Source organism: Chelonus insularis, unplaced genomic scaffold, assembly GCF_013357705.1.
Source record: "Chelonus insularis isolate UGA/USDA-ARS -01 unplaced genomic scaffold, ASM1335770v1 contig_160_pilon, whole genome shotgun sequence".
NCBI classification, from domain to species: Eukaryota; Metazoa; Arthropoda; class Insecta; order Hymenoptera; family Braconidae; genus Chelonus; species Chelonus insularis.
The window spans coordinates 306,598-332,318 of NW_023276401.1; the positions used below are offsets into that span (position 1 = coordinate 306,598).

The 25,721-nt window shown below is 30.3% G+C and overlaps 2 protein-coding genes and 5 non-coding genes across 7 annotated transcripts in view; 5 read left to right on the top strand and 2 right to left on the bottom strand.

Annotated features, from left to right (window-relative positions):
- Nucleotides 1–302: 302 nt before the first annotated feature.
- On the bottom strand, nucleotides 303–2,899 carry LOC118064057 (aromatic-L-amino-acid decarboxylase-like). The gene is made up of 8 exons (XM_035078431.1): nucleotides 2,670–2,899; nucleotides 2,222–2,455; nucleotides 1,981–2,110; nucleotides 1,579–1,839; nucleotides 1,392–1,509; nucleotides 1,229–1,319; nucleotides 932–1,132; nucleotides 303–617 (listed from the first exon to the last, which is right to left on the bottom strand). Exons 1-8 carry the CDS (start codon nucleotides 2,868–2,870, stop codon nucleotides 303–305), a joined length of 1,551 nt encoding a protein of 516 aa, XP_034934322.1. The 5' UTR covers nucleotides 2,871–2,899.
- Nucleotides 2,900–4,395: 1,496 nt separating this feature from the next.
- TRNAP-AGG (transfer RNA proline (anticodon AGG)) lies at nucleotides 4,396–4,467 on the top strand. The gene has a single exon. It is a non-coding gene; the product is annotated as a tRNA-Pro (tRNA).
- A 440-nt stretch (nucleotides 4,468–4,907) lies between these two features.
- TRNAA-AGC (transfer RNA alanine (anticodon AGC)) lies at nucleotides 4,908–4,980 on the top strand. The gene has a single exon. It is a non-coding gene; the product is annotated as a tRNA-Ala (tRNA).
- A 5,532-nt stretch (nucleotides 4,981–10,512) lies between these two features.
- LOC118064139 (U5 spliceosomal RNA) lies at nucleotides 10,513–10,632 on the top strand. The gene has a single exon (XR_004690029.1). It is a non-coding gene; the product is annotated as a U5 spliceosomal RNA (small nuclear RNA).
- Nucleotides 10,633–15,695: 5,063 nt separating this feature from the next.
- On the top strand, nucleotides 15,696–15,767 carry TRNAC-GCA (transfer RNA cysteine (anticodon GCA)). Its single transcript has one exon. It is a non-coding gene; the product is annotated as a tRNA-Cys (tRNA).
- A 4,035-nt stretch (nucleotides 15,768–19,802) lies between these two features.
- Nucleotides 19,803–19,876, bottom strand: TRNAT-AGU (transfer RNA threonine (anticodon AGU)). The gene has a single exon. It is a non-coding gene; the product is annotated as a tRNA-Thr (tRNA).
- Nucleotides 19,877–20,416: 540 nt separating this feature from the next.
- The window catches only part of LOC118064114 (LIM/homeobox protein Lhx3-like), a 34,772-nt gene continuing 29,467 nt past the window's right edge, over nucleotides 20,417–25,721 (top strand). Inside the window, exon 1 of the mRNA XM_035078519.1 lies at nucleotides 20,417–22,250. Within this exon, the coding sequence (XP_034934410.1) occupies nucleotides 21,998–22,250 (253 nt within the window). The 5' untranslated portion in view covers nucleotides 20,417–21,997. The remainder of the gene's footprint in view (nucleotides 22,251–25,721) is intronic.

A 25,721-nucleotide genomic window follows, 5' to 3' on the forward strand; every position in this document is an offset into this window, starting at 1 on the left:
CTCTCAACTATGTGTCGTTAGTATACAGTTAGTCAAGTGAGTCAAACTTGAAATAAAAGATAACAAAGAAATGGTCGTTGAAATAGTTTTTATTGTTCAAATTTATTCATTTGCGTAGTATTTATTTACAAAGTATCTTTTAACATATTTTTTCAAATAGTTAATAATCATTAAGAGTTAAATATACTGATTTCACTAATTCTGATTACAAGAAAATTCTTCTACATCGATAATATGCTTCGTAACAATAAAACAATAAACACGGTAGAATAAATCATAATTATTTATCTAAGAAGTTGTATTCATGTTATTTTTTGAGAAATCTTGATTTCATTTATTATTAAATCTTCGATACTTGCAGTAATAGTACCTAAATTTTTTCCTGGAATAGGTATAGGTTTATCTGTACAATCGACCTGTTGATGTGTTAAAGCATAAACAACTTCTGCTTGGCTGGTGATCTCGTTCCAGGCAAAGTCGATGTCATCTTCAATGCAAAGTCGACTGCATACAACGAAACGGATAATTAATTTTTCTTGATATGTCGCAGCAGTCAAGTAAATTCGTTTTCTTGACATTAAAAGATCATAGAGTTGTCGAGTGAGTGCATTGTCACCCTGTAAAAACAAATTGAATTTATTTGATGATGATTGTTATTCGTGATCAAGTTTCATAAATTGATAAGAAATAATATTCTCTATTAATAACTATACCACTTTTTTACGTAAATTTATCAAGCATAAATATTTATTATTAAAAGATATTTCTTTTAATCAGTATAAAAGCAAAGAATTGATAGTTATAAATCCAATTATTAATTTGCTTAACTAATTCTGATTGTTTGACGACAATTGTATCAATTGTACCTATATTTTACTTGTCAACTTAGAATTCCTTTGTTAATTCGATTAATATTTTGTAGGAAATTTACCTTCATTCTAAAACAAACTAGACCCATTGACCTTTCAGTGACGATTTCAAACTTTTCATTGGACTTTACGAGAGATTCAAATTTCTCTGCGAGATTTATTGAGTGACGAATATGCTTTTGAAGACCTTCAATTCCATATAAGCGCAAAACAAACCAAAGTTTCAAAGCACGAAAACGTCTGCCAAGTGGAATCTGCCAGTGCTGCAAATACAGAGTATAACATACTATGGTAAGACAAATAATTATCTCAAAATTTTTGTATAAAGTTGTTTGAAAATTAATTGTATGAAATCTTACACGATAGTCTGGTGCTAATCCCTCTTTATCATGATTCAAATAAATTCTCTCGACATTAAAAGCTTCAATAAGGCTCCTAGAATTTTTTACCCTGGATAAATAATAAAGAATATTAATATCTTATTCTGCATAATTAGGTTCAGGTGAATTATTTACGACAAACCATAGAGCTGAGCAATCAAAGTTGGTGAGAAGCCATTTGTGAGGATTAAAATTGAATGAATCAGTGAGGTTTATACCGGACATCAAGTGACGATATTCCGGACATACAAAAGCTGCGCCTATCATTAAGAAACCATTTTAAAGGTAAGTATAACTGAATTTAATTGATAACCCTAGTGCGTACAAACCTGCATATGCTGCATCAACATGTAACCATATATCATGTTCATTACAAATTGGACCGATTTCATTTAAATTATCAAATGCACACGTGCCGGTAGTCCCTAATGTTGCAACGACATAGCAAGGAATTAACCCAGCTTCTTGGTCTTTTTTTATTGCTTCTAACAAAGTCGCACCACGGAGAGAACATTTTTCGTCGACAGACAATAGTCTCATTGGCATCGAGCCTAATAATCCTGCTTTTTCTACCGAGGAATTTGATTGATCTGCAAACAAATGTTTTCAATGTTCAATAATTAATCACAGTTGAAATATTTTTATTAATTAGTTTTTTTCCTTGTTTATATTAATGGTTTTCTACCTTTGATTTTTTGTTTATTAATTTTTTGAAGTTATATTTGACTTACTTGAAGAGTATGCAACTAATTTTGACTTAATTAGCCCTTCATCCATATCAGGATGAAGACTTTTTATACGTCGTACTGTTCGTTCTTTGGCTGCCAGTAAACACACCAAAGTTGCTTCACTTGCTGAGCCCTGGAAAATTAAATAAATACTTCAATAAAATAGTTGCTGAACTGGCATGTAGGTCTAAAAACAGAGTCCTCATTAATATTGCTAATTTATTGAAGTAAAAATTATAATTACCTGTATGACTCCTCCACCAGGTCCTTCACTGCAGTTTAAAAATTCTTTTGGTAAATTCATCATTTTTCCTAACCAGTTCATAGTTACTACTTCCAACTCCGTGCATGCTGGTGATGCTATCCAAGAAAAACCAACACCTCCGATTCCTGCGCTCAATAACTCTCCTATTATCGCTGGATAGGAGTTTGCAGTTGGGTAATAAGCATGAAAATGTGGGGAATTCCAATGGGTAACCTAGATCAAAATAATCATTTTTTTTTATTGATATTATTTAATTTAAAATAAGCTTTCAAATAGATTAAAATTTGATTTACAAAGTGGTGATCTTTAATGACAGAGAAAACTATTAATTAATAAATTTTTCGATCAGCAATCATATCTCTATCGAGCTTATTAAAAAGATCGATTGACGTAAACATAAAAAATAATTAATAAATTCAAAACTCACTCCTGGTATTATGACGCGTTCAATATCTTTAATCACTTCCTGCCAGGATTCTCCTTTTTCTGGAGCTTCACCAGGAATCAACTTGCTCAAGTATCCAGGTTCTACATCAGGCAGAACATTTCGATTTCTTAAGCTTTCGTTGTAATTCACAATTAAGTCCAGTGCTGCTTTTCCAAATTCTTCAAACTCTTTATTTTCCATTTTTTTTTTATTCACGTTAACAATTAATCCACTCACTGTAATCAAATTTTTATATTATTATTAATAATTCGAAATACCAGCCTACTTTTTAATAAGCACTTTGCAACTGAATATTCATTTCAAAAGTTTGAACTTCAAATTGATTCTAAAAAATTAATTTAGATGATTATGAAAGAAAAATAGTGACAACACTGGACCTAAAACTTTCTTTCACAAAATGACTACGATCTCTGGACCCACGTTCATTTATACATCCCAGAGTTTGAAGACTTTCTCTTGCTTTCTCCGCAATCATTCAAAATATAAGTTCACCAAATAGAATAATAAGAATATTCACAAGATATATATATTCATCATATCATTTCTTAAATTTTAATCTTCGAAAGTATCGCGTGTTTAATAAATTAATAATAATTTAACTATAATTAGTTGATTTATAATGATAGTCAACAATGAATAAATACTACTTACAGATATTGGAAGTCTAAATGATTGAAGACAGATGATTACAACTATGATGCGATTTTTCAAAGAAAATTATAATACTTGATATTTTTAGTGATGTTTCTTTGATAAATTGATAAGTCACTACTGTCAAAGGAGATTTTTAACAGCAATACATAGTTGATTAGGTTCTCCAAAGCTACTGGCTAGATTTGTTATTCTTTTTGTACATTCTTTCTCTTTATATACATTTTCTGTCAATCTAATCGATTGTTATTTCTTGAGAATCACGAGATTCAAGATGACGATATGACCATTATACTATTTCCTGATAAAGTTCTTATTATATCAAATACGTCCTTGTTAGAAAAAGAATCAAGGCAAAAAGAGTTCCGGAAATATATTTCAAAAATTATCTGTTTCTGTTAATTGCTCCAAAAAGTAGCTCTTCAATGAGTTAATTAATTAGGCATGACATTCAGAAAAAATTCTTGATATAATTATATTTATTTTATTATAAAATTTTAATTTTATGGAAATAATTTACTTCAAGTGTACCGTTATGAAAGGTAAATGACAGTTCATTTGTGTTTTTTTTCTTCCATTAAAAGGAAATCTACTGTCATTATTTTATTAAGCAAAGTGTTTACTGATTATTCCTAGAAGAAATTGTCTTTATGAAGACAATTATACTTTTTTATCACTGCTGAATTGATTGGTTCCGCTTGAAAAAACTTGTGAACTTATATAATTTTAATTGTTCAGTTTCACTGAAGAATATCATCAATAGTTTTTACAAACATGTATCATCAACGCTAGCCAAACCTTGAAACATTTATTTTCTTCATGCTCCAAAGAATATTTGAGGCTTAATCATTGAATTGGGTAAACAATTTTTTATTTCACCAAAAATCCAGGTAATTGTTAAATTCGTTCAAGTTTTTGTAGAAACAGTTTTTATATATAAAAACTTGTTGATATTGATTATATAATAGTTTTATTTACTTATTTTGTATGATTTACTAATCGATAATGTCTTCTACAGGTCACGACGTGAATCAAAGGATTGATCATCAACTCTGGCTCGTTGGTCTAGGGGTATGATTCTCGCTTAGGGTGCGAGAGGTCCCGGGTTCAAATCCCGGACGAGCCCATTACTTTTGCAATTTTGCGAAATTAACCTTTTTTTTATCAAAAGAGACAAAGTACCAATGAGATAATGATCTCAGGAAAATTTTTAGCAACTTTAAATGACGTTTTTGGATTGATAAGTGGAAGAAATACACCATGAAGTCGATATATTTACGACTGGAATTAGGCCGGAGTAACTATTTTCAATAAGAGATTCAGATAAATCAAAGGATTGTGCAAAACATGATAAGCAATCTAAAAACCATCTGGTATGTATAAAATTCTTTTCTGCAAAGATTCATGATCATGTAAAGTCACACAACGATTCAGAAAGGTGTTCACGATGCTGGTACATCTTTATGATACGTATGCGTGTCTCTCTCCTGTTTTTTTTCAAGAGTAAAAGTTAAGATCTCCAAGCATCAGACTTATATATGATCATTATAGCTGAGAAATTTCATCGGGGGCGTAGCTCAGATGGTAGAGCGCTCGCTTAGCATGCGAGAGGTACCGGGATCGATGCCCGGCGCCTCCAAATTTCTTTTTTACTTTTGCATTAAAGAAAATGAACTTTTGCTAAGTTGCTGAAGCCTCAACAAAATTTTTTGAAGCATGAGAAATGTGCTCAGTTATATTGGAGTAAATACAAGGTAAATTCTTTTAAATATCTTTGAATAAACATTTCACAACAGGATATTTTATCTATCAAGTTGATAGAGATAGACCCTTGACTTTGATTGTTTACTTGCAAATGTTAATTATTGAATTATAAAGCTTTGAATAGAAAATTTCTGTTGTGTCGTTAATATTTATGATAAACAATCAAAGTCAGAGACTTATACTTTCGGACCTGATAGTAGTCCATTTGTAACTCGTAAACAAGTGCACGTGGTGCTTTAAAGTCTCCTAGAATATATTGCGACCTTTGTGTTCATGCAGTTTTTTTCCTATTATACAGGCACACTGGCTTGACGTCATGCTGATACTAATGTTAGTGCATTTATATGAAGAGTACAGATAGTGAGGCTACGCAATTTTAAATCAACGCTGGATGCACTCAACGGAATTAAACTCTCTAGTCAGCAGGATCAGAAAGAGAAAACTATATCAATGTGATGTAAAGTCAGACCGAAAACATGTTTTGGAGTCGATCGAATTTTATGAGTATGTGGATAATAAAGATGAATCTACGAAAGCAATGAAATATTCAAAAGAAAAGTAAACGATGAAAAATCTTAAAGAGGTGCACATAATGGTACCTGAGAACAATCAGGATTTTTTGATTACATCATAATTTTTAAAAAATCCAAGTGTTTGTGTGTGAGAAGAAAAGAGAGACTTTTATATGAAGAAGTTTCTCCAGAGTCAACGTATGAGACTCATCTTTTCCCTCTTGTTCTTCAGAGTTGGCAGAGAGAAAAATGTAGAGCGGATTGATAGTGAAGAGAGAAAGAGAGAAAGAGGATTCAGGGATATCGAACGAACGAGGGAGTCCAGAGAGGCGGAGTCGTCCAGTTGCTATGGGAACGTGACACTCTCTTTCATAGTATCGTGCTCTGGCGAACTTGGCGAGCTTTCGAGTTCGTCGGCTTTTCCGCTTGTGCCCTCTCGTCTGTAAGATTTACTCTCCTTACGTTTTTGCGACTTTGTAATGTACAATCTTTAGAAACTTTCATAGACGTCATGCATCCTCGCCACATTATCTTTGAAAGAATTTCATCGTAGAATCTTCAAAAAAATATAAGACAAAACACTTGTTTTTTTTTCTTTTATTACAATCATAGATTAATTTTGACTGATCAACGTCTGCTGTTTCACTTTGATGAACGATCTCATCTTGTTGGCTTTGTCTAAATGAACGCATGTGTAAGAGTAGAGATATATATTCTCGGCAATTCAGTAAAGCGTAGGTGGAAGATGTCGCGAAAACGGCACATATGTGCGATATTCATATATAGAGAACAGAAAAGGAGAATAGCAAAGAAAGAGAGAGAAAGGTCCAGATGACATATGTGGAATGTAGCCACCTCTATATTTTACTTGCAGCTATTTCCCGAGAATTTACGGCGATCTCCAAGCTTTTCTCTTTTCCACCTTTTCATTCTCACTCGTGCGGCTTATCCTCATACTACTCTGTGGACGATTCCCAAAGAGAAACGTGCAATTCGCGGTACCCAATGAACTCTTGGTGCGTGTCAAAGCACTTTTCTTTTATTCTACTGATGAGATAACACTTTTGATTTTTCTCTCCTCAACAATTATTCTATATCTTCTTCAACACGTAGGGAAGAAATTCAATAAAAGAGACTAGTTTTTTTTTCTTTGTAAAAATTATGTCCATGTCTCCATACTGGTTAATAGTTGGATTTAGATTGGATTTGTAAGGTGAAGAACTGAAGATGTTAAACTCAATTTAGCTGAACAAAATAATTTATTTTGTTATTTCAAGTTCAATTTTTGTCTTCACAATTTTTTTTTGGTGCATTTTTTTTCCATTATGATACTGCACATTTGTGTGGAGTTTTATATCTTTGTATGGAATTTTATCTTTCTGCCTATTCCATGGATAAATTTTTTTTTCAACAAAAAATATCATGTAATTTTTTCAAATGTTGACTTTAATAAGAATGTGCAATGTGTTTGCTTTTCTGTTTTAAAATTCAAAAAATGTTAACTTCAGTGATATTAACATACTGTTAATCACAAAAATGTTCTTTTTATGAAGTGATGACATGGACAGAATATTGTACATCATGAAAACCTAAACCATACACAACTGTTGGAATAATTAATTACGTTTGCTCTCAAAAGTTTGAATTATAATTGCATAAATGATTATCCATTGATGAAAACATTAATTAATAATTTTTAATTATGAGAATTGATTTTCTCAATATGATTAAAAACCAAACTAGTTGAATAATCTTTTAACAGATTTATTATTAAAATTTTATAATTGAATGAATGTTTTTAATAATTATTTTTAATAATACAAAAGTTCCATTTGATGATGATCAACTGGTCTACTATCACTGATAACAACTAGAGCAAAAGCATCAATACAATAGAAAAAATTGTTCCTACCAACTGATTATTATAAATATCAAGACCAAAAAAAAAATATAAAACTAGCTTGGAATATATCTGTGATATTTTTAACGTATTTTTAAACTCGTTTTGTATTTCCTTTAAGCCTACTCTATTCATGTCGCCCTTCACCCTTATAGGGTTATTATGAAATTTTTATTCAAGCTGTAAAAAAATTCAATTTGCACGTTGACTTTGTATGTTGAAGATCATTTTAGATTATTGAACTCTTTGTGTAAAAAAAATGGCTGCACACTCAGCGGGAAAAACGGATCGGTAATTCACGAGAATGAGACAAGTAATAGGGCGTTGGTGGTTGGTAGAGAAAATTGGAGCTGTCGCAAGAACGTGTTACTTTTATGGTCATTTATAACGTCTAAGTCTACTACCACTTACAGTTAAATGTCGCCAAAAGATTAGAATCTTCATGTTTAAATCAAATGTTGTAGTACTTGAAATCTACCTAAAACCACCACTTGCATGTGGCACTTATCATTGAGCTAAAATATTAGAAAAGTGAAATGATGAATCAAATTAATCAGCATCAGAGAATGAGAAATAAAATTTGCCAAATAAAATAAAGTCAATGGTGGATTTGTATTCTTACCACGAATTGTCATAAACCCTGAACTTTCTCATTGGACAATTTCTGAAGACTTGGAGACATGAGCATGGGGATGATGACCCTCTTCCCCTTGGTCGTCACGTACAAGACACAAGAAAAGCTCGCCTTCAACATCGGGAAATGACAGCCGACCAGTTATGGTTATGGACCGTATATTCTGAGATGCGAATACGAGATTTTTTGTCAGATGAAACTCGTTTATTGCTCTTGAAAATATACTTGAATAAATGCATTAAATGTATGAATAAAATCTCAGGTAAGATTTTTAAGTAATTCATTATTTTATTTCATTTTATCTACTGGAATAATATATGTATTTCAGGCTGGAATAATTGTCATTAAAATTGTATAAATAAGTTGATATTATTATTTCAATTAAAGCTGTTGAGTGAAAGGTAAATATGGAATTTCATGAAGGTTATTATATGCATTATAATGACATGCACGTGTGGATTTAATATTTTCATATTTTATTTTATATTTGTTTTTAGGAAAAAAGTATTTGATTGGTTTTTTAGTGAAGTCAAGAGTTTCTTCGGGATGGTAGTAAATTTCTAAATATTTAAACATTCATCAAAAAATTCTCTTCAATTTTATCAGTACAAGGTACTTTGGAACTTCATTTAAGATTTTTTCTGGTCAAGTATTTCTCCAATGTATTTTTTATTAGACTTTTTGAATTTTATATCGAGTTCAACTTGGTAAATGAAAGTCTTAAGTAAATTGTAAAACTTAACTTCGCCTATGGGCTAATTTTCATCACCAGAATTCTCGTATGATTTCTCACGAATTCTCTGTATGAATCGTAAAGCGCAGACGATTTTATAATAAATTCATTGACGTATCTCCAGGATCTGTACATACACTCCTATATAAGCTACTGTTGAAAATCTTGCCAGGGAATTTTTAAGTGTGTAAATTAAATTTTCTGTTTGAAGTTTAAATTACGATACATTTCTTTATACATAAAATTATTAATAATTCATGGATAATTATTATCGATAATGTTTCTTCATATCTTTCATTATGGCTTGCTTCGGTTATGAAATATTCTATATCAATTTTATCGATCTATATGATTAAGATCCAAGAAAAATACTTTTATTGTAAAACATCTACATAAATATGGAATACGAGAAAATTTCCATCTTTGGCGCAATGTATATATACTCATACATTGAATGCAAAAATGAACTTGTGGGTTTGGTTCTTCGTTTTACAGTGGATTTCATGATTGAAAAAGGGACAACCGATAACAGTGACGCGAGGGTGGATGAAACAGGGGTTCGTTTACCCCTACAAGACTCTTTCGCCCTCATCGATTCTCCTCTATCTTCTTTTTCTTCTCCACCTCTGGCCTCGCTTTCCACCCTCGAAGCTGCCGCCTGCGCGAAGAAATTCATTTTTAAAAAAAGAAAAAATAAGCGCGAAAAATCAATGAAGCACCAGGATTGGTTACCACCAAGCAAACTACTGCTAGTCATTGGTTGGTGGTCTGCATCGGGCGGCGCTTAAAGATGAGCTCTCGTAGTCTCATCGCTTATATTGATCCCACGCTTGTACTCGCAAGCATCGAGACATTGAAGCGAACGAGTAAACGTTACACCACGCCCGCACACTCGCCAATCATGCTGCAAAAATTTTATCTGCTGCTTTTGATAACATTTTACCATCCTGTACGTGTGATGAAAAATTTTATCTGATGCATAATATATTTTTAATTATGGATTACATTTTTCATTCTTGAAATACTGATTTACCTCTGATAAATAGAACATCTTTCTTTTATTGTTTCTATTTCGTAAGAAAAAAAAATCTTACATTAATTCGGACTTTTTTATTTAGCACCACAACATGAAATAAACCAACAGGTTGAAGATTCGTTATCCAATTATTGTCAATTGAATAGCTTGACTGGAACATGGAAAGGCAAGGAAGAAAGGGAGAAAATGGAAAGAGATAATCACTGGAAAGTGGCGAAGATGCGGTTAGGGTGTCAGGCGGTTCAACTCCATATGATGTAATTGCATTTATGACGAAATCTATCATCGTGACACAAATTTAAATATTCACCAAATCGATAGACTAACTCTTATGCATTTAATACATCTCCTACAGTTGCAGCTTATTAAAGGGATAGATTCTATATTCATAATAATTCAATATTAGTCCAAACATCAATGCATTTATGGATTTAAAAGACAGCTGTTTTAGCTCCAAACCACTAGTCCTCAAGGTATACAAGCGGGGAAGTTAATTCTATTTTCGCACGCTAGATGGAGTTTGACAATTCAGTAAGTCGCATGTAGAGTAGTTGCATCAAGTTAATATAAGTTATTTTTTGAACTACAATCTTCACTCTGGTTTCCCTTCAATACACGCATAAATCTTTCGCCTTTTACTAAAGATTTCCGTGGAGGGGAACAATTGATGAGTCTTTAACTAATTTTTTGTGATCCCGGCGCAAGCTGGGGCCTATATCGAACTAACAATAATTTGCACATCATGTGCATTTACCTACCATCTCTGAATGATCACCAGGGAGCAAAATGTCTATGTTGCAGTCAGTATGACATGGTCTTTAATGATAATGCACTTACGCATGCCAATGTTTGTAATACCTAAAAGTTTGTTAATGGACAGTAAATCGAAAATAAATTTGCATTTTTGCAAGGTATTTCGAATTACGTGTATGTGTGAGTTATTCGCAGTCAAATCATAATTAAAGTAATCATTAGCATCTGTCCTCCAAATGCACTATTTTTGAATTATTTTTTAACATTACAATAAAATTAACAATTGTTTTATTGCTACAAATAAATAAGTCATTTATTTAAACTACAACAAGGAAGTTATGGACTTATAATAATTGTTACAGCACACGAAGATTTAATGTTAATAATTATTCACTAATGAATGTAAAGGTAAACATTTTTATTTATTTAATTAATTTTAGTTTATTAAATAATAAAAATATACATAAACAACATCTGTTTTATTATTAAAATAAATCTTATAAATTATTTATTTAAAAATTGATTGGAAAATTTGAAAAACTTTTTATTAATTATTTAAAAAATAATTTACATCAAGTTGAATAAATATCGAATTTTTTTATAAATTTTTCGGTCAGTATTTTGACGATCAAACTGAAGAGATGCTGACCCGATATAACAGGAGATAATAACCAGTGTGAGTTAACACTGCTGCGAATATATAGAAAGCATGATATAAAATAAATTTGATATTTAAAATTTATTATATCCTGTTCTATTATGTAATTAATATATTTTTTATTAACAAAAACTTTTGTTAAAACATTTATTCTTCAATAATTTTGAATTTATATTATTTTAGATATGTCAGTATTTATTCTTCGACTCGCTGTTTATTTCAATATATTTCCTTTCATTTATTTAATTAGGATACAAGTATAACAATATTTCACAGCTACCAATAAATTTATATTTTTCATTCATCTGTAATTAATCAACTTTATAATTAATCTTTTATTCAAATTAATTAATCGTTTTATCAACTGATTTGTTATTTATTACATTGAATGACCACTCACAAAAATATAAACAATAATTGATCAATCTTTTAACATTATTATTAATCGTAAAATATTTATATGGTGAATTTTTAATTAACAATTTCTCGAATATATGATAATATTTTTGTACAAATTTCTATCATTGAATCCATGATTAAAATTTTATCATTATCGGTTATAAAATGTCTAGAATAAATCATCAGTTTATAGCAACTCGGGAAATTGCATATTTTGTTTGCATAAAGCTATGATGAAGTTATAGAATTCATGCATTTTCTCTTCTGTATTTAGGTAGGTGACTCTAAAAAAAAAGGCGTGGAGGTTTGGGGGGATGCGACTCCGAGTTGTTAGTGCACTGTGGGTGCTTTGATGGATTAATTCGCGACAGGAATGGAAAGCAAGGACTGGTTGGGGAATAGTATGTTTTTGCCTCTCCCAGATAGGCAAAAGGGTATAACAAATGATTCGTCTGTTGGTCTGTCAATTTTCCAGCATCCCAATGCTTGTAACGAACAGATAATTCGTGTCGTGAAGCTTCTGCACTGTGTCATATGAATTTTTTAGCATTAATATTTTTCTTTCTATTTTTAGCCAAATTTCGTCATTTTGCTATTCATATATTACTGATGTGAAGTAATCATTGGACATTGATTATGCTTGATGAGGTGGATTATTGATATAAAAATACTTTACATCGTTCTCTTATTAATGAAAAGCAGTCAAAAGGTATTTATTTTATTCAATGTATTTTTATTTGCATTAAATATAAAAAGATATATATATATTTTTTTTTTAGAAAATCATATAAATTTAAAGTATTCATTGAGAAATTATAATTAATTAGTTCTTTATTTTTTATGATTAAAATATATTAATAAATAAAATCAGATTTTATTTTTAATTTGAACTAATTAATCGAAAATTTTATTAGAATGTTATTGCAATGTTCAGACACACTTGAAAGGAAAATTTACTTTTCATTTTGATTCACATACTCTTGTTTCTCCCTCCATTAATTTTTTAATTAACAAAAAACATTGTAAAGAGTGTTTTCAAAATAAAAGTATATGTAATATTAAAAAAAATGATTATATGACAAAATGTAATAATGGTTTATCATTTAATGTGATTGTGAAAAGTAAACAAATACATGGTTTACCTTATATTATTAACAAAAAGTATTTTTCCTGGTGTGAGATAAATGTATTAATTTATAATACATATATCATTGACATTTACAAGCATGACCAAGTTGTGTTTTTGAATAAAACAGAAAAACTCGAATATTTCAAACATAATTCATGATACATAATTATTTTTTCAATTATTTTATCAAATCAAATATTTATCAACAATACTTAATCTTTTACTTATATAAATTATTAGATAATCTAGCACATAAACATGTTTTAATAGAATATTAAATTTTATCAGAGTCATATTTAACAAGCATAACATGTCTTTCAAACCTTCCTACTGAATAATTAATGCAAATCATTGAGGTGAATCCTGATTCAATTACTCAGGTCTTTCAGTACTTAATAAAGTGACATACTTACCTTATCAGAGAATCTAATAAAAAAATTAAAAACTCTTAGAATGGAAATACTACTTCCATATGAAGAGTATATCAAGAAAAGCCTATATTAAGAGTAAGACATTCTTAAGCAACAGATCCATTAGTCATAAGTCGATTAATTATTATTTATGCTTGTTTACAGAATTTTTTCAATCGTCCCAATGCGACATATCAATGTCACCCTTCAAAAAGCTTGACGGAAAACGCGGAACTCGATGGTACAAGCATCGATGGGGTGCCTCTCTGCGGGACAAGATTTATTTATTGACAGAAGGCGGTGCGTGCAAGTCAGAGGGGTAAGAGGATGACATAAAAAGGGATCTATTGTTCGTCTGGTTCTGTTTACGTTGATTAATTGCATGATCTTCGATATGTTTTGCTGGTGAGTATTATTCTTATTATTGTCTGTTAAAACATTCATTCATCCTAATGCCCACCCTACGAATTTTTAACCTGTCCACACATTTAGTCACCTCTTCTGATATCTTGCTTCATATCTAACTTGATCAAATCCTTCAGTCCCTCAAGCTTTTCAATACAGATTATTTTAGAAATCAATTGAATCAAAAGTCCATTAATGGTAGTAGAAGTCATTATTTATTCATCTTTACATGGAGCTTTTAATGGCTTTTCTTTAATCTATTTTATTTGTTCATAATTTTCGATATATTTTTAGTAACACAAGCATGTGTGGCTTAGTCATGGTAGCATATGGTGGAGTCATGAAGTCACTAGGTGGTCTGTAGTATATTATCGTACCTGTCGTCAGACATGCCATAGTAGGAGGCATGCTCTCCTGGTTATTTGTCCAACATTCGTCTCTTTTTTTTTGCACGTGGAAAAGAGCTGGATCATAGCAAATAGAAATTTATATTTTAAATTTGAAAAAAATTCTCATGAATTTATAAATTAAATTTTTTTTTGGAATTTTATAGCAGATAAACTGCTCCAAGAAAGTATTAAACAATATTTTTCATTCCACTTCTATTAAAAATGTTCATTAATGATGATTATTTTTTTTATGAAGCTCAAGTTAATCTATATTTAGAATATAATTCAAGTAATTTTTATTTCAAAAAAATGTCCTCCATAAAATAAATACAACTCATAATTTAATAATTTTTTATTTTCGCTAAAAATGAATATTAATCTACAACTACAAAGTAAATTCAAGTCATAAGAATATTAGCGAATCAATTCTCAATTCTGAAAAAGTATTAAGTACATAGCTAATAAAATGAAATGAAGTGGATGATTTTATTGCGTGATCCGTTCATGTGTAATATATTGATGTTTTTATATGCGTTTATATCATTTCATAGATGCTGGGGCAATAAACTAATGATTTATGTTATTTAATTAGCAAAAAAGGGAATTTATTAATAAAAAAAAAAAACATTTATTTGCTCTATGTATATAATCATAATTTGTAGAGAAGATATAGGAATATTCTTTTATATTGCATATGCGTTAACCTTTGTTGAATGCTCTGTATTTATCTTTCCATTGCTATGAGTGTTTGCACTTGGCGGTCGATTCAGCAAACGTCAGTGAAAACCTGTCGACCAACTCACATAGTACAGTCCATCAGTAATATTAGGATCATCTTCTAATATCAGATTTATTAATAGAATGTTTCAATCATTATTTTTATTGTTTTTTTTTTGCTGGAAATAGTATACTTGAAATTTTTTATTAATGAAAATCAAACAATTTTTATTATTGAACATTAATTACTTTCAATATGTTCTTTCCACATTTAGAACGATTGTAAATAGATATTTATTCTATTTTTATTTTTCATTTAATGATAATGTTATCTATTTAGTATTATAATTATACTGAGGATTGCTGTTTACACAAATATTTATAATTCCTAATTCTATTGTTGTCCGTGGTTTTGATTAGAATTTATGTAATGAATTGGCATACAAATATACAAAAGTATTTTATATTAATGTTATTCGATAATTATTGGTATTAATATTTGTGATGATGGATAAACAAACTAGTATTATTATTAGTTGATTGTAATACTTTTTTATAGATGCATATTAATTAAAAAGAGTATTGGAGCATTCAGAATATTTCAGTTGACTTTTTTCACATCAGAAATGCATAAACACAAAAATAGATTGAAATTTTCTGTATTCAATGTGAAAATTATATCATGCTCTGAATCACGTCCAATTCTTTTGTGAAAACATAATGATATCAGTAATAATTATTCGTAGTATCACTTATATTCTGTCATTTTTTTAGAAGTAAGCTTCTGTTTTAAGGAATTTAATCATGAATTCATCGTAGAATGCAGAATATTTATGAATCAATTGTGATTAAAATATATTTATTGATTATAGAATTGTAAAATAAGACTAGTAACATAGACGTGGTAACCAATCTGGGGGTATAGCTCAGTGGTAGAGCATTCGACTGCAGATCGAGAGGTCCCCGGTTCAAACCCGGGTGCCCCCTGGATACTTTTTTTTTGTTTCATTCATTCGATTTTTTTTCCACTTATTTTATTCAAATTGGCCAATACTTTATAAATAATTTGATTTCCAGTGGTAATTCATTTTTAAATTAAGTTTTAACACTAAGAATAATAAATAATAAATGAATTCCTACAGAGCATTAGAGTATTTGATATTTCAAAAACTTGTAATAAATAGATAGATTTTTTTTAACTATCCAACAGCTATAATAGAGTTTTAAAAATGTAATTTATAAGTTATCGAAGCTGTGAGTAACAAAATAAATTATCATTGGAGAAAAATACTTAAAATTCGGATAAATACGCATGTTTATGCGTAAAAATGTTTGAAGCAGTAAATTTCTATTTGCTTAACAAACAATTTTATTAATAGTTATCCAGATGTGTCTTTACCCAAATGGATAACAGTAAACCTGCGCAGTCATATTTAAAATTGTTATCCAATCTACAATATTGGTTTCAGTAGAGAATAAAATAAGTAACATTAATAATTTTTCCTAATTTTGAAAATAATTATTGTCGCACATTTTACTATTTTTTATTCTATTTTTATCCTATCTTTAGTGTAATATCATAAAAATATTTACTATGACAATACAATTACTTATGCTGATACAATAATTAATATTTACCATATTAATATTATTCGTTATAATGTGTTATTATAATTAATGTTACTAGGTATTTTAATTTAGAAATTATTCTTCTTATACTTCAATGAGAATTGATTTTTTGTTTTTATTAATAAAACATTAATGGAAAATTATATTTTAAAAGATAAATAACAAATTAAATTTAATATTCATTATCAATTATTTTAAAACAATTCATTCATTTTAAATGATTAAATTCAAAAATGTAAACAATGATAAAAATTTTTATTTTACTAGAATCATCATCAACAGATAGACTCCATGATATTAGTTTTAGTATAAAACCCTTTAAGACAAAAAGTTCGTTGCAATGAGGTCAAGTCACAGCACGTCGTTTAATACCATAGCAAATTAATTGAAGAAAATACTTGTCTTCCAAGTAAGAGTAATCATTTTGATCATTGCCAATACAGTTTAATAAATAATTTTCTTTTATTTTTCTCTAGGTTATTTACCCTCAACCACGTGTGTCATCGATTTAAAATTTCTACAAGAAAGAAGAAAGTAGTCTGGAAAAAAAAAAAACGATGAGTACTGATATTTTATTCAGCAATGAAAATGCAGAAATAAATCTTGAAACTTTCGATCTTTGAATATTGGATTGAAGCCACAAATTGACCAGATGTGTAGAATGTAAACTGTGTGAGGAAAAAGAAAAAGAAGGTGAAAGAAGAGGTGATATGAGGATAAAGATAATGTTAAGGGAGAACCGCATACAGGGTGTATCATGGGCTCATCCATATCGAGGCGACGACCACACAGAACGTGAATCACGCAAGTGTCAGCCACCTGCGACACTACCAAACGTTAAAGCCATAAGCCCTACTAAATATTCGGTAAATCCATGAAATACTCGGAGAATTGGCTAAGTCGATCGTGCCAATTGGCCAACTTCCAAATTAAATGTATATCCCAGATAAGTCCTTCTATTTTCCCCTCAAACAACTCATATCCTATAAATTTTTGACACAATGGTAAGCACAAAAATAAAGAAACGATTCATCATTTTGATTTTTCCAAATTTTTAACATCCAACTATTAGTCTTGTTAGCTTTGAGATCATTTTGGTAATTATGGAAAGGATTGGGGGGGGGATTGGTTCAAGTATAACTTGGCTAGCAATAAAGTCAAAGTTTTCTATTGAAATGTGTAGTGATACGGGTCTTATGCCAGATGGCAGATGCCTGCTAATCCACCATTATCGTTAGCAATGATCAGAACCCTGGCTTGAGCGATCATTTCGATTCATGGCTTGAGGGGTGATCTGACTCTTCCAAAATTCAGAACAACTCATGCGAGTGAGCACAATTGAAAGTGATCAATTGAAAATATTTTTCTGGTTTTAATCAATTTTAGTAAGAATAGAACTTGTTCTAAATTTTACTTCAAAAATAAATCTTGATCAAAAAAAATCCTTTTCAACAAACTTGGAAAAAAAATCAATATTTTTGAATTTCTAAAATTTTTAATTTATTAAAAAATAAGCTTACCAAGTTTCATCAATAAAATAGTTGAAATAATTTAAGTAAAATTCATGATGAAAATCGTGATATTTATAAAGGAATATTTGCTTAAGAATTGTTTTTATTAAAAAGTATCAAGTAAATATATAAAGTGCATCAATATTGCAACATAAATTGTTTTAATGTTATTAAGAATTTTATTATTGGAAATGTTACTTTGTAAATAAGAAATGATAAGCCAAGCTTCGTTATCTATTTCTAAATTTGAATTATTTTAATTCAATAAAATCAAGCAATACATTTTATAGCTTCTATTTGTTCTAAAGTTCAATCAAATCTATACAAATATTGAACAATATTGATATATAGATTTATGAATTAATTATCAGTAGTCAAAAATTCTCATAAACTCCATCACTCATACAATAAAAAAATTAGACATAGAGTCCAACTACAAAATCAAACTCCTTATCCCAAAGGGATTAGAGATCCTACTCGTGGTGATGACTAGCAAGGGTTGATCCCTCGTTTAATAAACCCAAAGAAAAACTTTTAAATTATTCATATAAACATCAATGGAAGGTTAGTAACTTATGTTTATATGATACTGCGATTGATTGTCATTTTTAGCATGGGTAATAATTTCTATCAATAAAACCTGTACGTAGAAAAAAAAAATTATAAAAAGGAAAGAGAGAAAGAGTATAAACTTGATTAGTTCGCAAGTGTATCGACATAAAGATATAAACAACAAGTGTTAGAGAAAGGTTTTACGAATAAAATCACCCCCTGGTTGGATGATCTAATTTAATTGACACCCTAATAGCTACAGGATCGTTCGAGTTAACTTCTTGAGAAGAGGGATGAAAATATAAGGGTGGTTAGGACATGGGAGAGATGCATGGCACAAAGACAATTGAATTTCATGGGGGTTTGCTAGTTTAACCGATTAATCGATTTACTTAAACCTTTATTTTTGTACTCATATCTTGATACTGACTTCTCTCTGTAAGTGATGATGGAATTGGTGCTGACAAATTACTTCAATTTCATATCAACCTTTAATGAAGAATTGTCATTGTTTATTAAAACTGTATATTCTTATCATTAAGATTGATATCAATTATTAAAAGAATAAAAGCCATGATATAAATTGCAATTTTCAATTCAGGTTATTTAGAATAAAGAAATTAATATTATTTTATAATTAACTTAGACTTTAGCTTTTTTATTATGCATTAGAGTAGAAATTTATCATTTATTTTTTATTATAATTTTGTTAAATAAAGACTGAATGGGAGACATGGAATGAATATTTTGTGCAGGATAATCTAAAAGTTTTTATGGGATTTTTTAAAATTCAATTTTTTTTGTTGAATAATTATTTATTTATTAAAAAGAGTTGAGAATGTAATTTTTTAAAAAAAATTTTTGCAAAATATTTCGACTTCAAATGAATAATAGAATATGAGTCTTTTAGAAAAATAGCTTCCCTTGATAAAATACTACCCACCAGTGAATTTTTAACTTTCTCCAGTGGTTGAGGTTAAAAATGCTGAACCACAAGCTGAGCTTTTTAAAAGTTGCCAAAACTTGGAAAGAAAAGACGTAAAAGAAGTAGGAGATAACGGTGACTGCACTTTCGTTAAAGTTTTCGTCTTAAATTTTAAAAGAGAAAACCAACGAAAATTACTTGGCACTGTTATTGAAAAAGTTTTTTTTTACCTCAAAGGCTGGAGAACATATTGCATAATATTATTCCGCATTTTATTCACCAACTTTAATAAGTATATTGAAATAGAATGACTTGAGTGGTCAATTAGTAGACTTGCAAATTTTCTTTTCTTCCTTTTTGTGATTACCTTGGTTGAAATTTTGTAAAAAATATAACCCCAAGGGTAGGCCCCGGAGGGATTCGAACCCTCGATCTCCTGTTTACTAGACAGGCGCTTTAACCAACTAAGCCACGGCGCCTTGTGACGGGAGGCAACATTTTTCTCACATAAATGATTCAAGCCAAATATTCATCTAGAATTTTGATATTTTTTACAAATTATTTTCAATAATAATAAATAAAATAATACAAATAACAAGAATTTACTCTAAAAATAAACAATAAAAAATCGTTCTCATTACAATAAATAGATCCAAAAAAAAAAGAAAAGAAAATTTACTAGAGTCTTGAGGCAGAAAAAGAATCATCTTGAAATAATAAAACATCAGTAAAATTCATGTTGGCGGTTTTTGCGATTTATTTTGCGAAATGGAGGGCAAATCGCGATGGAATGAAAGCGCAAGCGTGTGCAAGGGGGTGGTCATCCCTACCACGAAGCAAGAGCGTAAATGTGGGTGGTGGATTTGACGTGAGTTGGGGTTGGTGGAAGCGAAAACATCGAGTAGGGATAGTGTGTCTCTTTTTCTCTATTACATATCATGTGTTCTATCGCTTTAGAATCATTTTTCCTCGCTCTTTCACACCCTCAATACCTCTTGTCTGGTTGACTCTTTCGTCTCATCCCTCCGAGAAATTTCTCCCGCGCAAGAACCACCTCTTGCTCCATACACCGGACTTTAGCACTCCAACTGCCATAGTTCCTCGGCACTCGGTTATCAAATCGCACCTTTCCATCCGCGCCCGGGGTGTTTCTGTCATCAAGTGAACTGGAGAATTCGATTTCTCAAATACAAAATTACACTGAAACAAAATAATGGAGATAAATTTACTGCTGTGTGCATGGAAAAAAGAATATTAAAGCAAATAAATAAAAATAGTGGTGACAAAAGGAAAGAAAAGATATCAAAGAGAGTCGAATGGTTTCGATCGTGTCTCATCCTCATCGTCGAAGTCACGGAATCCGGACTTCTTTCTTACGTGCCGGCGGTCTCCTGGCGCGGCTACGAAAGAGGATCCGCAAAAGGAGCGGCGACTAAGTCAGTTGTGCTTTTTCGTCAGTTCCTTTCTCTGCTACTCTCTCCCATCAACGATTTACATCAAGTTCGACCACTGGATTTACATCGACGCGCGTGTAAAAACCCATTTCTACCAATCGTCAGACTAGGGAGAGTCTTGGAGAGATCAAAAGCGATATTGATTGTCATCGTAGCTACACACGTTCTCGTGGGTCAACCAAGACCATGATCGTATCATTGTTACTTCTAATAAACAGCAAAAAACAACCAGCAATTATTCTTAATCACAACTAGAACAATTTGCTGAAGCATACTGAGATCTTGCTGGATCTTCCGAGTGCGGAATAGCCAAGGTTATGGTCGAGATAAACCGGGAGTCGTGAACGGCCTGATAAGGAAACGAACCGACGGCTTGAGTTTGTGTCGAGTACGCGGCTGGCTCTGGGCCCGCTCGGACGCGACCCTGCCGCGGGGCTCAATTTGTGAAATTCATTATTGTTATCGGTGACTAATATTAGCTAAGTTTTGCTATCAATTAGAGCATCAAGTAGTTCACTGTGATGTAAATATTAGTATCATTATCATTCCAACAGAGAGAACGAGGATAAAAAAATTCATGAAAAGCATTTGGATACTTTTCTGGGTGACTAAGAGACGCAGAAAGTGCGGGAAAAGTTGAGTGATGATAATTGTGGCGACAGACCACAAGTATAATCATAGAAACAATAATCTAGTGTCAAAGTGTAATAGTGTTAAATAATAACTACCATTATTATTATTATTATTCTTACTATAAGCTCGTTGCATTGAACAATCTCTCAAACAAACAATTATCAACAGTGACAATTTTTCAGTTGAATTGATTAGTCTAGTGCTTCAGAGTTTTACAGAAACTCCAACAAAAACATTTGAGCTATTGTGAAAATACATTTTAGTTGAAAGGAAATCAATTCATCTCAGGAGTATCAAAGTGATCATTGAAAAAGGTGTTACAATAATAATTATAATAGTTGGAGTATCAGTAAGAAGGAGGTCTAGTGAATAAAATTAAAGCCAAGCTTTAGACTGGAGCTGTACTTGCCATACGCACCACTGCCGGGGGGTGGAGGAATCCTCCCGGCGGTGTCAAGTGGCGTCGGAAGCGGTGGTTGTCGACCGGTTCTCTTAGGCGGCGTCGATCTTTCAATGTCAGCAGCAGTACAACCAGCATCAAATGCGGGCCCTCAAGCCCACAATACTCTACACCCACCAGGATCACTTGGGGCCTTGCCACCCCTCACAAACGGACCTGTACTCATGCCAAGGCCCCCACCAACATCAATACCACCACTTGGACCTTCTATTCCGTCGGCACATCAGGAAGGTGCTGATCTCACTGATGCACCTCCCACTCCAGACTTTGTACGTGCTCTTCTTGCTCGCAATAAACTTCTCGAACGTAAGTATTTTTCATTGATAAAAAAAAGCATTCTCTCATGCTGTAGAATTGTTACTCAACCGTATTTGTCAATTGGTTCTTATTGTGTTTTTATTTTTTTTATTGATTATCACTTGAGTATAAAAAAGATCAGGTGATTCAAACAAACGTTATCGTATTGATAAAAAATAGCTATAAAATCTAAATAATAGATTAGAATTTAGGTACAGGAAAGAAACACTTGAAATAATATGCAGACATTTAACTTAGTTTTTATCTTGGTTTAAATCTAAGGTCAATTTGACTCTTTTTTTTGATAAGTTTATTTACTAGATAATTAAGCCTATAAGCAAAAAATATCATCTTAAAATTTTTTTGAATTTAAAAAAAAATGTTCAACTTTATTGATAAGAGACTAAATTATTATGTAATTATTCAAGAGAGTCTAGAAAAAGAATCTTGAGAGTTTATTAAAATATAACAAGCAAAAATTTGAAGGGTGCAACAGATTGCCACTCGTACATAATGCACATTTACTTTACGGTATACTCACGCGAGGTATATGCACCGTAACATGAGTAAAATAAACTCGTACTTGCGTGAAAATGTGCCAAGTGTTTTGCATTCTTTACATATACGACATTTGTAATATAAATATTTTTCTCATAAATGACAAGATTTATATGAATTTAATGAAAGTAAGTGCTTTTAAGAGTGAATAAAATATTAAATATGTTTAAAAGAAAAAGAAGAAAAAAAAAATGTAGGAATAAGAATTTAAATCGTTCAATAAAAATCTCAGCGTATTCACCTGTCCACGTGACTTATTCATCCCCTCAATCTCGGTGAGTGGAGCAAGGTCGAAGGCGTCGTTTAATTATGCACACGGAAGAGCAAACGCAAGTGACTGGAAAGTGCCAGGAGCCTTTATAACCAAGTTAACGAACGACTTTGAAAATTATCTCAATTAATATTAAACATAATGATACCATCGTGTGATCATTATTTTCTGAGATTAACTATTCAACCCCAACCATTGTTTATTTGTTTATAAAAAAAAAACCATCATTTATATTCATTTTTAAAGTTTACTTATGCAGTTGGAGAAAAGATTTGTTTATGAAAAAGAGAAAATATTAATCTATTATCATTTTTTCCTTGCATTATTTTATAGATCAGTTTATTTTAGGATAAAAAATTATTATTTATTTCATAGTATGGTTTTTTTTTTTATCTGCTGCCAAAATATTATTCAATCATTGCTTTTTATGCATTTTATTTAATTAAATGAAAAGTACTAAATAGTTGCTATCAAGTATTAAAATAAAACATTTGGCTGTTATTTATTTAAAAAATTAGTTAATTTAATGTAAAGTATTTGATTAATATTCTTCAAGTTTTCTTTCAAATCTTTTAAAACAATTTTTTTCACATTTGTATTAAAAACTATTTGAAAACATAAATGATGATAAACTTTTCACAATCGTCGTTTATTTATATATTCCATTATATTAATTAAATTAGTATGAATGATGTCTGTGTCACATGATTTGACCCAGTAATTTTTATTATATAAAATAAAAAAAAAAATTTTTAATGAATTTTATTAACAATGTAGGAATGCGAAAAATAGAAAAATAAATCCTGAAATATGGAATCTGCTGAGATATTCGAGCAAGAAATCGTGATGGATATCCAAGACTCTCGAGCGTTGGATTCGAGAAATAATTTAGCAGCAAAAATCGATTGGAGTCGATAAACGAGCTAGCAAGGAATTTGGTCGTGCGTCTAAGAAAAAACTGCATATAGGTTCTAAAGAGAAAAGATTTCAGGATCTTCTTCTTTTGTTCTTCCATTTATTTCCATCGCGACTTGTAAGTCAACCAAAATATCATCAAATAAAAATATATTAACACACATACGTATCAAAGATATATAAAATATTATCAAGTGATTTGAAATATTTATAAAATTTTTTATTACCTTTGAATAGACTAGAGTTGATAATAAATATTCAAACAGCAAACCGGTTGACACAGTCTTGGTTGTAAATAAATAAATGGAAAAAAAAATGTAGACAGATAAGACCGATTTACCTAGAAAGAAGCTTTTTGTTAAAAGGGCTGCACGTCGGCTCGGTGGATATTTTAATAAGGTAAGTGCTACAAGGCCGGCCTAACACCCTCTCTTCCTCTACGTCCACAGGGTAGTTTAATCATGTAATGTGTTCTCGAGGGCACGGCTACCCCGCAATCAATACGATATTGCCCCAAGCATAATATTCTGAATGCATTAAAGCCAAAAAAAAATATCACAAAGCTAAAAAGCTGCTGTATTTACACCTTTAAAAATATTTTTATTACTTCGGTTGTGTTTTTAAAAAATCTCGATTGGAATTCTGGATGTGAATTCTAGTCATTTTTATTTCGAAATTATTTATTACTAAATAGTGATGGTATTTTATACTTACAAATAAGAATAGTTAGAAAGATAAAATAATAATTACAGTTTTATTATTATATATATTATGATTTATTTGTGTTAGACAAATAAATAATATTTTTAGAAAGACTAAAATAAAATTTTGTTTTTTTTGAGTTTTATTGAATAAAATTATATCTTTTTATGTTCAAGAACAGATAAATTAAATTTAATCAAGATTTTATAATTATTGTTAATTGTTGTTCAAGTGAACACCTTGATCAATTGATCGTAATCTGAAGTATAATTTGCAATTCGATAATTTTATAAAAAAAAACCATTGATATCAATGATTTTTCCTCAATATTTAAATACACTAACATTAAAATAATAAACAATTTTAGAAATTAATACAAAAATATTTATTTAAAATTTAAATACATTTTTTGAATGATATTAAAAATAAATCAACTAGAAATAATTATTATTTATTTTCACATTAAGAGTACTTTTACAAACTATTAGAAATTGTTTTCTAAATAATTTATATATCACTTCAACATTTTTGTTATAGAAAATTTATTCATCACACTAGCAGCAATAATATTTTTTCAATCATACATTATTCAACTTCTTGAGACAGTTTTTGATGTGAAAATAAAGCAAAAATGTTAAGTAGATATCTAAGTATATCAAGAGTTCGAATAATTATAAATAATATTTCTCATTATTTATTTAAAGGGAACCATAGTGCACATTTCGCAACAAATAAAATGTATATGCATGTCGTTAACTGAGAATTAGAGTGCAATCAAGTTCCAAGAACTCATTTATCGTGTCGACCTTCGGATTATTGTGATGATTAAAGCACTCTATACTAAACGATTCGAAAATTTGTACAACCTCTTAGCTTGTTAATACTTTGGTGATAAGAAAGCGCAAGCGCTAATATAAAAAAAATTTCACTGATTTCATTCAATTAATGACCTTGGATTATTTTCAATGGTACTTAGTTTGCAACTTTTTATCGCAAGGCCACCAATACAAGGTCATCAAATTTGTTATTTAATC

What these genes read in the sequence shown, in the direction of transcription:
- LOC118064057 (XM_035078431.1), bottom strand. Translation starts at nt 2,870, where the DNA reads ATGGAAAATAAAGAGTTTGAAGAATTTGGAAAAGCAGCACTGGACTTA. An exon ending in CTGGTGGAGGAGTCATACAG is followed by an intron (nt 2,111 to 2,221) that starts GTAATTATAATT and finishes TTAATTTTCCAG; the next exon opens with GGCTCAGCAAGTGAAGCAAC. An exon ending in GATTAGCACCAGACTATCGT is followed by an intron (nt 1,133 to 1,228) that starts GTAAGATTTCAT and finishes CTGTATTTGCAG; the next exon opens with CACTGGCAGATTCCACTTGG.